Genomic DNA, 15649 nt, shown 5'->3' on the forward strand with positions numbered 1-15649 from the left:
TTCAGGTAGCATTCAAAACACTTATGCACTGATGCCGTGCAGCAGTTAAGATATACAGTAAGTAGAGGATAGCCATAGCTGGTTATGTTTAGAGGTGACCACAAGTGCCTTACCAGAAAAGAGTGTGGGTGTGTTTAAGCAAACCACACAGGACAAAGCCAGAGAGGGAGGACATACAGAGCTCAGAGAGGTCAGGGATCAATGCAGGAGCTGGATCTCTATACACCTCATGTACTTACATTCTTTACATGTTCTGAGGTAATGGGCTGGTTGTTACGATCAATCGCACCTTCAGCTACTATTATGATATTCAGCCTTTTCATTCCTGCCCGTTTCTATGAGGGTAAGAGACACGTCACAAACTGATGACAAAAACAAAGCGAGAGATTCAAAAAGCTGGAATTCCGGCTGCAGAACTGGCTCAATGAAGGAAATTGACACTTACTGGAACACCATTCCTAATGAAGCAACTTTTGCTCAAGAGCAAATTAATAACAAGATTACAGATCTTCAACCTCTACACCACATGACCCAGTTAAGGTGCATTCTCCCTGACAGCAATTCAGTTAAATTGTTCACCAAGTCACTGTACTTTTGGTCGAGGACTCCAAATGGCTATACTGCTCTTCAAGGTCTTTAAGTCACTATATGGTTGGTCGGCAAGTTGTTGTACTGTTGTTCAATGTCTACAAGTTGCTATATTGTTGTTCAATGTCCCAAAGTCGCTGTACTGTTGGTCAAGAAGTTTCTGTACTGTTGATCATGGCCACCACGTCACAAGTCCATATGCTGTTGGCTGAGGTTTTCAATTTGATGTACCTTTGTTCAAGGTCCCCAAGTGGCTTTTTGTTGGTCAAGGTCTGGAAATGTTGGCCAAATTGCTGTATATTTGGTTGATGTCGCCAGTGCCCTGTACTCTTGGTCAAGGACTCCAAGTGGCTGCTGTGAGGCAAGTGGCTGTTGTTCAAGGCCACCAAGTCGCTATACTTTTGGTTAAGGTTGTCAAGTCACTCTGTATCCTTTGGCCGAGGTTTCCAATTTTGGTTGGCAAGTTGCTGTACTGACTTTGTTGTTGGTCAATGTCTACAATTCGCTATACTGTTGTTCGAGGTCCTCAAATGGCTATGATGTTGGTCTTAAAGTCAATATACTGTTGGTCAGCAAGTTGATTTACTGTGAATTGAGGTCACCAAGTCTGTATACTGTTGGTCAAGGTTTCCAAGTTGCTATATTTTGTTTGAGGTGCCCACATGGCTGTGTTTTTGGTCAAGGTCTGGAATTGTTCGCAAAGTTGCTGTACTTTTAGTTGAGGTTGCCAATGCCCTGAACTGTTGGTTGAGGACTCCAAGTGGCTGTACTGTTGATCAAGGCCACCAAGTCGCTATACTTTTGGTTAAGGTTGTCAAGTCACTGACTGTATCCTTTGGCCGAGGTTTCCAATTTGATGTAACTTTGTTTGAGGTCCTCAAGTGGCTTTGTTGTTGGTCAAGGTCTGGAATTGTTTGCCAAGTTGCTGTACATTTCTTTGAGGTTACCAATGCACTTTACTGTTGGTTGAGGACTCCAAGTGGCTGCACAGTTGTTCAAGGTCTTTAAGTCACTATATGGTTGGTCGGCAATTTGCTGTACTGTTGGTCAATGTCTACAATTCGCTATATTGTTGTCTGATGTCCCAAAATGGCTGTGTTTTTGGTCAAGGTCTTAAAGTCGCTATACTGTTGTTCGAGGTCCTCAAATGGCTATGCTGTTGGTCAAGGTCTTAAAGTCAATATACTGTTGTTCAGCAAGTTGCTGTACTGTGGATAGAGGTCACCAAGTCACTGTCCGTACACTGTTGGTCTAGGTTTCAAAGTTGCTATACTTTTGTTCGAGGTGCCCACATGCCTGTGTTGTTGGACAAGGTCTGGAATTGTTTGCCAAGTTGCTGTACTTTTGGTCGAGGTTGCCAATGCCCTGTACTGTTGGTCGAGGACTCCAAGTGGCTGCACTCTTCAAGGTCTTTAAGTAACTATAAGGATGGAGTTGCAGTACAGTTGGTCAATGTCTACAATTTGCTATACTGTTGTCTGATGTCCCAAAGTGGCTGTGCTGTTGGTCAAGGTCTTAAAGTAACTATACTGTTGATCGAGAAGTTGCAGTACTGTTGATCATGGTCACCAAGTACTGTTGGTCGAGATCTTCAAGTGGCTGTCCATATAATGTTGGTTGATATAATGTTGGTTGAGGTCACCAAGTTGCTGTACTTTTGGTCAATGTCTAAAGTAGCTATATTGTTGTTTGATGTCTGTGTTGTTGGTCAAGGCCTTAAAGTAACTACTTTTTTGGTCTGAAAAGTCCCTTTACTGTTGATCATGGTCACCAAGTCGCTATACTTTTTGTTGGTCAAGGTTTCCAAGTGTCTATACCAGCGATGGCCAACGTCAGTCCTGGAGATAAACAGTCATGCAGAGTTTTTCTCCAACCCTAATCAAACACACCCGAACAAGCTAATCGAGGTCATAAGGGTTACTAGAAAGCTACGGCAGGTGAGATTTTATCAAGGTTGAAACAAAACTCTGCAGGACTGTGGCTCTCCAGGACCGGTGTTGGCCACACTTGCTCTATACTGTTGTTCGCAGACTTCGCAGAGCTAATGTTGTTAGTTAAGGTCTTAAAGTTAATATACTGTTGATCGGCAAGTTGCTGTACTGTCAATTGAGGTCACCAAGTCACAGGTCATATACTGTTGGTGTACTGTTGATTGAAGTCGCTGTACCTTTGGTAAAAGTTTCCAAGTCACTGTACTTTTGGTCAAGGCCAGCAAGACTAGTGGACTGCTTTTTCAACTACTTTATGCAAATTGCTGTCAGTGTGAAATCCCTTGTACACAGTGTGGCATGTAGTAGAATTTGTAGCATGTTTTTGCAGCAAATCTTTGCACCTTTTTTTTTTAGTTTTATTAGAGATGGGCAACTCCAGTTCTAGAGGATTCCAGATTTTTGCTCTCTCCCTTTGAAAACATTCAGTACTCACATCCTTGACTATACTAGAAGTAATAGCTTTTCCATGTCTGTCAATGGCTCCTTCAGCGACTATGATTATGTTCAACCTTGAACCTCTGGATCGAGTCTGGGGCGGTGAACACATTTGTTCCACAAAAACATAGGCATGTTACATAAAGAATATGCTCAAATAAACAATACATTTTGGGGCTAGTGGAAAAATGATTAATTTTACACAGATGACTCTGGGATAAATACCATATGTAATCTGTAAATGTGTATGTATAACCAATGTTGTAGAGTAGTGATGTGCTAACTTATTGTTTTCAAGTAGTGTGTCTGTTTACTTAACTGAGCAAGCTACGTCTCTAACAAGTAGTGATGTAAAGCTATAAATTCCAGTGAACATTCTACTTTATCATAAGTGAAGCTTAACTGTAGTTAATCTAATTTACTTAATAAGCTACCGTTTTAGAGTCACTTCCCCAACACTGTGTACAACCACAAGCATACTTTTAAAGGTTTTGACAATTTCCCAGGTAAAAAACTAGTAAGAATTAATCCGAATGAAAACGTGAGCACTTATAACATAAGAAGTATATCAAGTGTGTGCTGCATGTAGATTAACTGAGAAGTGATGTATTTTTGTTTTACCGCAGAGAGTTTTTCACACATTTTCTCTTCCCAGCCATCCTCAGGGGGCATTTCAGGAATCAACACCCAGTCAGCTCCACATGCCAGGGCACTCACCAATGCTAGATAGCTTCATACACAAGTGCACACAGATATATCGAATACAGTGTCTGATTTGACAGTAGACAGCATCATTTCACTATCAAGCACAAAAACCATGTCATTAATATGTTTTTGGCCAAATCCAGGCCAAAATAGCTGGTGATAATATGTAATAATCTTACCCACAATGCCTGCCCATCACCTCCAGCACGAATGTCCTCTGGTGACTGTAATCCACAAAAAAATGTTTAGCCAATAAATGGGAATCGTTCAAAAATAGGCATATTATTGCACAAAAAAACATCTGGTACATCTGGTAACTTTTGAAATTTTCTGCTTTGTTATGGACTGTTGCAGTACCTCTGAGCTGTAGTCATGATTGCATCCACCACCTCGATGATTCTGTGAAGGGCTGAGTCTGTTCCTATTGTCATGTCGGTGCCACAGAAGTCATTGTCAATAGAGCCCACCATACCCACAATGTGAAGAGCAGAGTATTTCTGAGACGCCTCCTCATCAATCAGACCTACAATAAAAAAAAAACAGCAACAAAATGCAATGTAAAAGCTTAGAAGATCAAATTCTCTATCTGCTCTGTTTGATCTTTATTTTTTGGCTAATTTAAGCCTAATTGAAATCATAAAAAAGTTCTTGACTGATATTTTCTAAATTAAAATCAATTCAAGTAAAGGTTTTAAACAGCTAAAATGCTTTATGTGTAAATTTGTATGTAAAACAAACAACATCCTCAATAAACTATTTTTTTACTATGTGTCTGCAGATCATACCTTGCTGGACCAGCTCTGCCAGCAGGCCGCTCCACTCCTCTCTGAAGAGATTGGCCCCAGTCAAGCTGCCGTCTCCTCCAATCACACACAGGTTGGTGATGCCCCTCTGCACCAGGTTATGTGCCGCCTTCAGACGACCCTCGTGCGAGCGGAAATCTTTGCATCGTGCGCTGCCGATAACAGTGCCGCCCTAAAAAACAATCACACAAAATCTTAACCCCTGTAAACATGCGAATGAAAAGGGTGTTTGCTGAATGGTCAGAGCACCTTGTGACATTTAAATGCATCAATTTCTGATCACGGGTGGTCACGATTGCAGGGTCAAATTTAAGGTTTTTAAGACTTTTTTAAGACTTATAAAATTAATAACATATGGGTAATGTAGGGCAATGTCTATGTTAACATCCTAAAAGTAAAATGACTGTGAATATAATGATTTTGATAATGCAAATTCAAATAATACTAGTTTTGACAAAGCCAAAAACTTTTATAGAATGATAAACCTCACATTTGAGTCTTTAAACTATTTTTTTAAGAAAATGGATCAAAATCAACATTATAAATATCTAGTTCAGGCATGAAACTCTAGAGGGCGCAGGCTGATTCCATGCAATCTTCAAGCAATCACATCATTACTGCCTGACATAAGCTGACTGGACTCTGCTGATCCTGCAGCCAATGAGATTGCTTGCTCAACATTTAAACTGGTTGACTGTTTGCTGTAAGCTAGTCCTGCGATGCACTATCAGAGTTCCTCTGAAACCCTCCACCTCCCCCAGCTCCACCTGCCTAAATCTGCTATGGGATTTATATATGCCTATTTATGCAGCAGCAGCTTATCTTACATGCTCACAGCAACATGTCTGTGTATCTATTAGCAGTTGCAAGTCCATACATACAGCAGCAATAATCAACAGCAGCATAGCAGATCTAGTCCACCAAGAACAAATATATTAAAATTGCCATAATCAAGAACATGCTAAAATTATTCAGAGTTGTCATGATTGAAATGATCATATGTATATTAATTTAAAAATGTATGATTATATATGTGATACTATAATTTATATATACCTTATGCACATTAACGTTTTTCCGATGTCTGCATAAAAATATGGGCTGATTTTCATGTTGGTCTGAACTAAAAAAGCAGACAGGCTGAATGAAAATGTAAATCCACTCTCTGACAGTAGGTGGTGCTGGTAACCCGTTTACAAAGCAACCACGTTTATTAGAAAGAGGCAAATAGTTTGCATCTATGATATAAACACCATGAGGTAAACATTGTCATAATTCATCAAGAGTTGATCATAAGCAATCGCTTGGCATAAATGCATGGTATACATTGATTGTGAACTGCTCTGAAACCGCCAGCCTATAGAATGCGCAACAGCGCTGCATTTTTACTTTGAATCTTGCATCGCTAACATTTAACATTTAAGTTAAATAATCAATCACATTAAGCTGTATTGTGATTCCTGTTGTCCTATCCCCAAATACCTCTTGAAATCATAATTAAGACTTTTCTTAAATCATTTAAGATATCTAAGACTTTTATGTGGCCTTAAATGGGGACCATGAATATTAACTGGTAACCTTGTGACAGTACAGGCAAAGGTATGTGCTTTGAGGGGCCGTATGAATCTCATCACACTCACCACTTGCAGCATGCTGGACACACTCTCCCATGACGCCTCCTTGATGTTGTCGCCTCCATCCACCATACCCTGATAACCCTGTAAGAGACACACACAAACACAGTTAAAATCCCTCTCCCTCCTATCCTTCAATGACCTCTTAGTCACCAGAAATGAATTCAATTCTCCAGGTAATCATATGAACCAGCTTACTGAGATTGGCAAGCAATGATCTGGCTTGGCAAAGACTGTGTTTACAAAATGTCTCTACATGGCACGATCTTGATATTAAAGGTGATGTGTGTTATTGCATCATTAGCAGCACTTGCAAATGCTTGCCTTAGCAAACGATTTACCAAATGACACGTTTCACCTTTAAGAATGAGGGTGGAATCAGGAGAAAATGGATGTGTGGGTTCTTCACTAAAGCCGTTGCATAAGAGCACAGTGGGCGAAGATATTTGGCCTATCACAGCCAGACATCTCGGGGCTTACATGCCATGTGATGCTAAAGGAAAAATCATGTTTATATGAGGCCAGATATATGAGCCTTCAATTCAAAACAGTTCTGCTATGCCAATAACTCTGAAGTAGATTCATATTATTTATAATCCATGACTAAAAAGGCTATGTGTATTCATAATACGTCTTGAGTAGTAACATTTTTATATTGGCAGTAAATGATTGGCCATTTGGAAAGGGTGAACGGCAACATTGAGAGCCATTAGGCTCCTATGTTATACAGCACTGACACCAGTTTGTCTTATTAATGTTTACACATCAATATAAATGTATACAGCTTGTAAAGACATACCAATCTTCTAGTATCATCTGAATTCTGTATGAATTAACTTGAGACAGACCTCATGAACGAAGTAGACTTTGGCTCCCACATAGATTCCCATACGGACAACAGCCCGGACAGCAGCATTCATCCCTGGATGAAGAGAAACACCAGACAAATCAATTTATGGAGTGATATCTATAGCATAATACTGGGAAAACAGGTTAGAACTGAGGATTTGCACTTGATATTGTAATTTGAGGATTACTGGAATGTTGATATGCAGCATATTATAAAAACTTGCAGGCCTCTCTGGAGGCATTTTCTGCCATATTTGGTCAGCTGTTGCTAGCCTCGGACTTCAAACTTAAAGTACCTCTCTGTGCGAACAATGGGTTAGAAATATAGCATTCAATCTCAATACAGTCCTTCTGTATGCTAGAGTGATGTTCATAACAAAAAAAAGTTTAATCTGGTTTAATATAATTTGCTCACTGAAATCTGTTATTACACAACACATTACAACTGACTAGGAAGAAATGAGTAAGAAAGAACTAGTGTGAAAAGCAGAACAGCTCAATTTCTTAAAAACACAAACACAGTTTAAGGATAAATATTGTAGGTGATTAAATTTCAGCAGTTTTAAGAAAGAATTTGTACTGAATCGACAGTAACCCAAAAAATAAAATGAATTCATAATTCACTCAACTTTATGACTTTTTTCTTCTGAAAAATACAGAAAAAGAGAAAACGTGAAAATTGATTTCCGTGGTCTTTCCATGTAAATTAAAAAAAACTGGTGTTTTCAAGCTTCAAAAAGGAAGGAAAAGCACCATAACATCAGTTCATAACACTCATGCACTATATATCCCTAGTCCTCTGAAGTCATATAATAGCTTTATGTGACAAACAAGCTGTCATTTGTGTCATTATTTACTGTTAATCTTCACGTTCAGTTCGGATGTGAACGCTTAGCATTTGCATACAGCCAAATGTGCAGCATTTTAGTCAATCTGATAGCGTGCACAAACACAGGCACTCGACACATAGAAAGTTTCATATCTGTCCAGTGTCTATGCCATTTCTCTCCAGAGGTTATTATAGATAAGAAGTTCTTTATATTAATTTAAACTAGAGTTTAAGTGAGTATTAAGGAGTTTTCAAACTAAGGAGTGCTAAGTGGTCTGTGGAAGAGTTAAAACAGTGTGCCAAAAATAAATAAATAAATAAATCTAAATAAATGAATCTTATTTAAATAAATTAAAAATAAACAAATGCATTTTTATTTAAATAAACATAAATAAATGAAAACATTTGATTAAAATACATAGATACAAATTATTTAAATAAATATTATGTATATAAATGAATAAATAATAAATTATTAAATTTATTAAAATAAAGAAATAAAAACAATTTAATTACAAAATAAAGCTTAATTTACATAAAAAAGAAAAGCAGTGTAAAATGTAAAATAAATAAAGATAAAATTGAACTGTCACTAAATAAATTGATTAAATTAACAAATAAATAAATAAATAATTTGAATAACAATTTGAAAGATTTGATTGCATAATTAATTTTGATTACAATTAATATAAAATGCATCTAACTTCTTACAGTACAGTTCTACAGTGGAAAAACACAATGATGTAATGTAATACAAACTAAATTTATTTTTTACAGTATTTCACAGTAATAATTTATACATGAAGATAAATATATAGCTGCCTTTTAAATTTTAGGAAGGGGGTTGCTTGCATGTGGATGATCATATTTGAGGGTCTGTGATAGAAGATTGAATAGCCCTGCCCTAAGAAAACAATCTTCATTTCATATGTTTTCCCCTTTATTTTGTGTTCTGTGGGAGAAATGAAATCATATGGGAAAAACAATGCAGGTGCTCAAGAGTCTCTCTGATATGCTAGTTTGTGTTCCTCCTACAATGTAAGTCTTTGGGATTTCCACCTGTTTCATTGTTCGCCAGACAAAGTATTAAGATTGATGTCAAAAGAGACTCAAAAAACTCAAATCAATGACTGAAGGCGTCAATGACTGTCAACATGAGCTCAATCTTTTGAGTCTGTCACTGTCAGTTTATCTAAACAGACAAAGAATGCAGTCCTGATATGTATGTCCTGCAGCTGCTTTAAAGTGATCTAAAGTGTCAACGAGTGAATTCATCTATAACATTTACTGACTGATTGAGAAACATGCAGGTATACAAGCCTCTGAACTGACTAATATTGCATGTAAGTTACATCAGATAAGAGTCACTACAGAAGTGACACATGGCATCTATGGTGACTCATTAACTACTATGAAATTATATGTGCATTTTTCCACACAGTAACTTACAAAACAAGAACATTTGCATTTCTCATGTGAGCTGCAGTGAAGTCCCTTTAGCACTTTAGCATACTTCTAAAAAGAGTATTTATTACAGAAATAATATGCTTACAAATACTATACTTAAAGGATTAGTTCACTTTCAAATTAAAATTTCCTGATAATTTAATCCAAGATGTCCGTGTCCTTCTTTCTTCAGTCGAAAAGAAATGAAGGTTTTTGATGAAAACATTCCAGGATTTTTCTCCATATAGTGGACTTCAACTGGCCTCCAAATGGTTGAAGGTCCAAATGTCAGTTTCAGTGCAGCTTCAAAGAGCTCTACACGATCCCAGGCCAGGAATAAGAGTCTTATCTAGAGAAACCATCACTCATTTTCTAAAAAAAAATTAAAAATTATATACATTTTAACCATAAATGCTCATCTTGAACTAGCTCGCTTCTTCTTCTCTATTACAATTTTGGCAGTGTAGACACTGCTAAGTGTATTACTGCCCTGTACATAACCCCTGTTATGTACTTGCACTAGCATATTGTACATGACAATTTAGTTCAAACTTTGACCTGAGGAGGGCAGTAATACACTTAGTGTCTACACTGCTGGAATTGTAATAGAGAAGAAGAAGAAGAAGAGAGCTAGTTCAAGATGAGCATTTATGGTTAAATTGTTTACATTTTTTTTTTTTTTTAGAAAATGATTGATGGTTTCTCTAGATAAGACCCTTATTCCTCATCTGGTATCGTTTAAAGCCCTTTGAAGCTGAACTGAAACTAATTTTGACCTTCAACCGTCTGGAGGCCATTGAAGTCCACTATAAGGAGAATAATCCTGGAATGTTTTCAGCAAAAACCGTAATTTCTTTTCGACTGAAGAAAGAAGGACATGAATTGTGAATAAGTTACAGCCTGCCCTACATCCGCTGTCATTTCTAATGAAACTTGTAGGTCAAATAGAATAGATAGATAGATAGATAGATAGATAGATAGATAGATAGATAGATAGATAGATAGATAGATAGATAGATAGATAGATAGATAGATATGCTTTATTGTTACATGAAAATAAGCGTACTTCTTTAAACCACAAAAAAAAAATGACTTAAAAAATGATTAGACTATAAAGTGCTCTTTTTTAAAAAGTCTACTTAAGTGTGTTAAGAAACATAGTCGTGACAGTGTACTCTCTTTAAGTACACCTATTAAATTATTTTTATATGAAGTGCAGTTTCTTAAAATATACTTTTAAGATTAGAGGTACAAGAGCACATTCAATATAATTAAGCACACTCCTCTTTCAGTAGTGCCTGAAATTATCTCATAAACTAGATTGTCATTTCTAAAGAAACTAACAATCTTTGCAAGCTGGTTATAAAAGTGCACTTCACGTGCACATCAACACTAACCACTTTTATTATTATTAGTTTAATATGACTGAATCATCCTGACTAGACTGGGTTACAAAAGTCATTGTAAAGGTCAACCATCCTCTTAAAGTATTCAATGCTCGTATTCAATCCTTACAGCAAAGATGTGATGTTTTACATGACTGAGTGAAACGTGACTTCGGTTTATGAGCAGCGCGCGTTGGTCACATGACTCACTTTCCTGTGACGTATCTCGGCGGCTCAAACGCGGCTCCTCACCCTCACGTACGCATCCTCTAAACACCCTACAGTCACCTGAAATCACCTCTTCTTTACACAATCGTTTAATGAAGAAACAAACATGACTTTTAAAAAGCATCCGCACGCGATAAACATGCGAAAGTGACGGTGAAAAGCGCGGCAACTTCCTGGTTGAAGACGCCAAATCTTCATATCGATGATTGACAGACAGAAAAGCGCTGACATGAGGTAAAAGATGTGGAGATTATTAATATTAAGCAAACATAAGCTAGCATACGAATCTTTTAGGCTCGATTCTGGACGTGATCTTCGTGAAGGTCACATGATTCCGCAATGCAGTGACATTTATAGAGAGACGTGAGAAAAATCTGACCGTTATATGACAGAAATGAAAGCTTCACTTTCATCCATAATGTGGCAGGAGGAGCCCAAATGTATGTATGCTTCATCACCATCATCTCAACCTGCATTTTTACTAATATTAGCCAGTCTGAACCGTAGACTGTAATAAATAAACAGCCAGCTGAACAGCCAGCTGTGGTGGATCTGATGACAGACACTATGAAACGTCAACCATGTGACATTCAAACGTATCGCTACGCAATATTTATGACCTTGTGATTAACCTATGGTTACATTTCCATCCCTTCAGACCCTCAAGGGCCTTTTCATCCATCCTAACGAGAAGCAAATCCAAGTATGAGGTTCAAACAGTCCGTTTAACATGATATCGTGAACCGCACTGTACAACATTCAGCATCAGATGTCACAATAATACAATGTAGAGATGATTCTGAACACTTTAATAGAATATAACACTGATAATCGAGTATTACAGTCATGAGATGTGCTCTTCTACTGTACCTTGCGCATCTCCTCCGCTCGTCAGCACTGCTATGGCTTTCCCAGCGCCCGTCAGGTTCTCAAAGAACTTCTTATTGTCTGGCTGAGCCATTTTCCCTTTTAATATTTATAATATGTTAAAACTATAATTAATAAATTAAATTCTGTATGAGAGTGTGCCGGTTGGGGGACTCTATCCTCCCCTCTCCTCTTCTCTCTCCAGCGGTCTCCTCCTGCACGTCCTCTCCTCAACCTGCAGCACAGTCCTTGTGATTGACAGCGTTCTCAGCCAATGGCTGATTAGATCACGCATTCTTGTCAGAATGTTGACCAATAGTAGACGCTCTCGGCGACGTTTCCGTGTAGGAAGATGATGTAGACGGGACGATAATTTTGCATTGGACAAATATGGTCCTGCTACTATATCCGGTAACTGAACATTTTATTTACAGTAAGTTTATCTCTGGGAGGTTTGCACTTATAATTTTGTTTGCCGTGCAATGAAATTAGAAATTAAATTTAACATTGGCGTTATTACAATCCTGCTAGTCATTTTGGTAGCTTTTAAAACGTTATTTTTAGAGTATGCTGTCGTCTGTTGGTTAGTATAAGAACTGCAAGGGAATTTCCACTGGAGAAGCATCATTTTCATGCAGTATGTCTTCTTGAAAATAATGAATGACAACAAATACCGTTTTGAAACAAATTGTTTCTAAGAATGAAGACCATATTCTGATGTAGGCTATTCTTACCTGATCAAATGGCATTTATTATTTTAGTTGAGTTGTATTATTATACATTTATTATATTATTTAAGTTGATTTGACAAGTTGATTATATTAAGTTGATTATTTAAGTTGATTTGACAAAAGAAAAAGAAATCAATTTTACAGTGTGTGTGTGTATGTATGTATATATATATATATATAAAATTTAATAAATATTAAAAGAGATAGTAATATAGTAAAAGAGATTTAATTCATATTCTTTATTATGTTTGTTCAAGTACAGATCATATAGACATACAGCACTATGAAGACACATTTTAACAGTAAAAATAAATAATCTAGAATATACAAAGTACACAATAATCTCACACAGTAACTGTTCATGGATCAAAATATGAATTTGAAACATTTTGTGCATTACAATATGTGCATTTCATAACATCATTTTATTTTAAAAATAGTAGAAAAAAATACATATATCAATCAAGTTTATCTCACACAGCAATTATGACTCAACAGACTTTGAAACATTTTGCATATTATGTACATTTCATAAAATATGGATATTATTTTTAAAATATGCATCAAAAGACATGTATAAAGTCTCTAACGGCGCCTTCTGACGGAGCGTTTCTCCAGCCTCTGAAGAATCTCCCTCAGTTTTGAATTAATGATTTCCCATGCACAATGTGAGTGGGACTGAAAACAATAGAAATATATAGACATTTAGATACGATAATACGATAGATAGATAGATAGATAGATAGATAGATAGATAGATACTCTTACCTTTTTCTTAAGAAAAGCCTCTAATTTGTTGAAGCATGTGGTCACAGGTTCCTTTTCAACACTGTCAGAGTGATGAACCTACCGAAGAAATACAGACAACGTGATTATCATGTTGACAATAAGCTATGTGACTGTATTATAACTTTTTGTGATTCTTACACAATTGCTCAGGGTATGACGGGTGTGATGAAGAGCCTCAATAAACGCCTGTGGTTTCGGATTCTCCCTGTACATTGTTTCTGCTTTCTTAGTAATGTCGATCATAAGGATTGCATTATGATCCACCTGTGAATAGCAAAACATTAATCTTTTTTGTACTTCTATAAAACACCTTGTATCAGCAACATACAGAAGGATTGCAGATGTACGAACCATTTTGAGCAGGTGACGTGGATCACACAGACTGTCTTCTTCATAATCAAATGCACAATCGTGAGATATCGCAGTGCCCTTTGAAAAGACAAAGCATGTATGTTAAGTTCATGTTGCAAGTTTAACAGAAAATACACAGGGTAAATCAGAGTTATGTTGTATTAAGGACACTCACCATTGAATTTAAAGACTGAATGAGATGTCCCCATTTTATGTCTCTTGTGCACTCCTTATGGGCTTGCAGCAGAGATATGAACATGCAAATGACGATGATTCGAATCCAGACCATATTTTCTGAAAGCATAGAAGGAAGAGTGAGAATCTTAATCACATTTACACACAATCATGCAAAAGATTTTACTTAACATGAAATGACAAAGTTTGCAAAAATTCTCACCTTCTGTTGTTCTGCTTCAGGCAGTGGAGATGAGATGCTGTGAGATGCTGATGTGACATTGTGCTGTGTCTTTTATACCTTGAGAAATGTCACCTGAACACCACACCTGTCAGTCAGGCTGGGTCAAAATGAAACGGGCCAAAAACACTGACCACACCTGTCAGGTAAGGTAAAAATGAAACAGGACATCTTTTTTGAATGCCTAAATTCTGGTATTCCTGGAGGAAGTTCCTGTCAGTGTGAAAGTGTGGGGGTGTTTAACTGATACTGTGGGCGGCATGTTACAGCATCGTTGCAACTGCTTTTCCACTAAATAAATATGATTTCTGAATATATTTTAGATGTTTTTTTTATTTTCAAACAATCTTTTTATGCACTCACCCTCAGGCCATCCTAGATGTATATGACTATCTTCTTTGAGATGAACACAATCAGTTTAAAAATATCCTTGCTCTTCCATTTTTTGCTCATTCAGATTTTTGAAGGCTCCAGGGGGTTAATAAAGGCCTTCTGAAGTGAAGCGATGCATTTTTGTAAGAAAAATGTCCATTTTTAAATTGCATTTTACATGCAATGTATGAGTATCGTAAGCTTAGATGTCTTTGCGGTTCAAACAAATGGGCTGGTCAACAAACTCAAGCTCCTCTTATATCAAAATCCTCTGACATTTCTCTCTAAAATGATAGTTTTAGACTTCTAACTCGTGACCGGTGTTTTGTTTTGCTCTCTCCTCTGCGTTTCCGCGTTCATCATTGCGTCATGCATCAGGTCAGAGGTCACTCTTCCACCACAAAATCGATGCGTCGTCTGCCGGAAGCTAGTTTTTATAGTTAATAAAGTTTAAATATGAACAGAATGTCCATCAAAATAATGAGTAAGCAACATTTTAAACAATATTCATAAAACTTTAGACACATTATCCATATTTTTTTGTTGGAAAGGTGGAAATATGTAGTGGAAAAGCTATGCACATAAATGCATTAGGCAGATGCATGTTTTGGTTTATCAAGTATAGTTGAACTTAATTCAGTTATTTTGATAGTAATTACATAATTACTAACAATGATCGCACGTTGTGAGTACGAGAAGCTGAGATGTATTACGAGAAAAGTCACCCAGGTGTAACGGTAAAGCATCATTTTATCAAAAGCTTAAGATGCATTGTTCTGTTCTGATTGACGTCATTTCTTTTCCCTTCGGCACTGAAGGTTCCCTGCTCATGTCAAACGTGTGACGTGTTATGGTGAAAGTTGGAAGGCCTGTAGCTGGAAATGAAAGTGAAAGTGCTCTCACTGTTCATGCTGACACAAGAGAATCACTTTAGTGGAACTGAACAGCAGTTGGTGGAGATGCATATACTGCACATTTTCCTCTTAATGGCCTCTTACAACATGCACCATGTGGCGAAGCATACGCAAAGCAATGTGAAAAACGTTCATTTATTACAAAGATTGTCACTAAACATTGTTTTGCACAATCAAATCCTGCACAAATAGTTTTAGGTCCTTACAGTCAGGGAAAACTTGACATTTGAAAAGTGTTATTTCCAGGCCAAATCATAGAAATCAATAAAATCATTAAAAACAAATCTTGGAAAAGTCATGGAAATTTTTATATTTAA

The 15649-nt window shown here is 37.0% G+C and overlaps 1 protein-coding gene and 1 long non-coding RNA gene across 3 annotated transcripts in view; one reads left to right on the forward strand and one right to left on the reverse strand.

Annotated features, from left to right (window-relative positions):
• The window catches only part of pfkpa (phosphofructokinase, platelet a), a 37738-nt gene extending 25719 nt beyond the window's left edge, over positions 1 to 12019 (reverse strand). The window contains 8 exon segments of the mRNA XM_048174012.1: positions 240 to 335; positions 3636 to 3744; positions 3899 to 3943; positions 4077 to 4242; positions 4505 to 4694; positions 6163 to 6240; positions 7005 to 7078; positions 11764 to 12019. Coding sequence (XP_048029969.1) covers positions 240 to 335; positions 3636 to 3744; positions 3899 to 3943; positions 4077 to 4242; positions 4505 to 4694; positions 6163 to 6240; positions 7005 to 7078; positions 11764 to 11854 — 849 coding nt within the window. The 5' untranslated portion in view covers positions 11855 to 12019.
• Positions 10891 to 15362, forward strand: LOC125257570. Of its 2 annotated transcripts, XR_007182419.1 has the most exons (3): positions 10891 to 11127; positions 13307 to 13359; positions 14049 to 15362. It is a non-coding gene; the product is annotated as an uncharacterized LOC125257570 (long non-coding RNA). The 2 variants fall into 2 exon arrangements; XR_007182418.1 differs by lacking the exon at positions 13307 to 13359.
• Positions 15363 to 15649: the final 287 nt, after the last annotated feature.

Source organism: Megalobrama amblycephala, linkage group LG22 (genome assembly GCF_018812025.1).
Source record: "Megalobrama amblycephala isolate DHTTF-2021 linkage group LG22, ASM1881202v1, whole genome shotgun sequence".
Lineage (NCBI taxonomy): Eukaryota > Metazoa > Chordata > Actinopteri > Cypriniformes > Xenocyprididae > Megalobrama > Megalobrama amblycephala.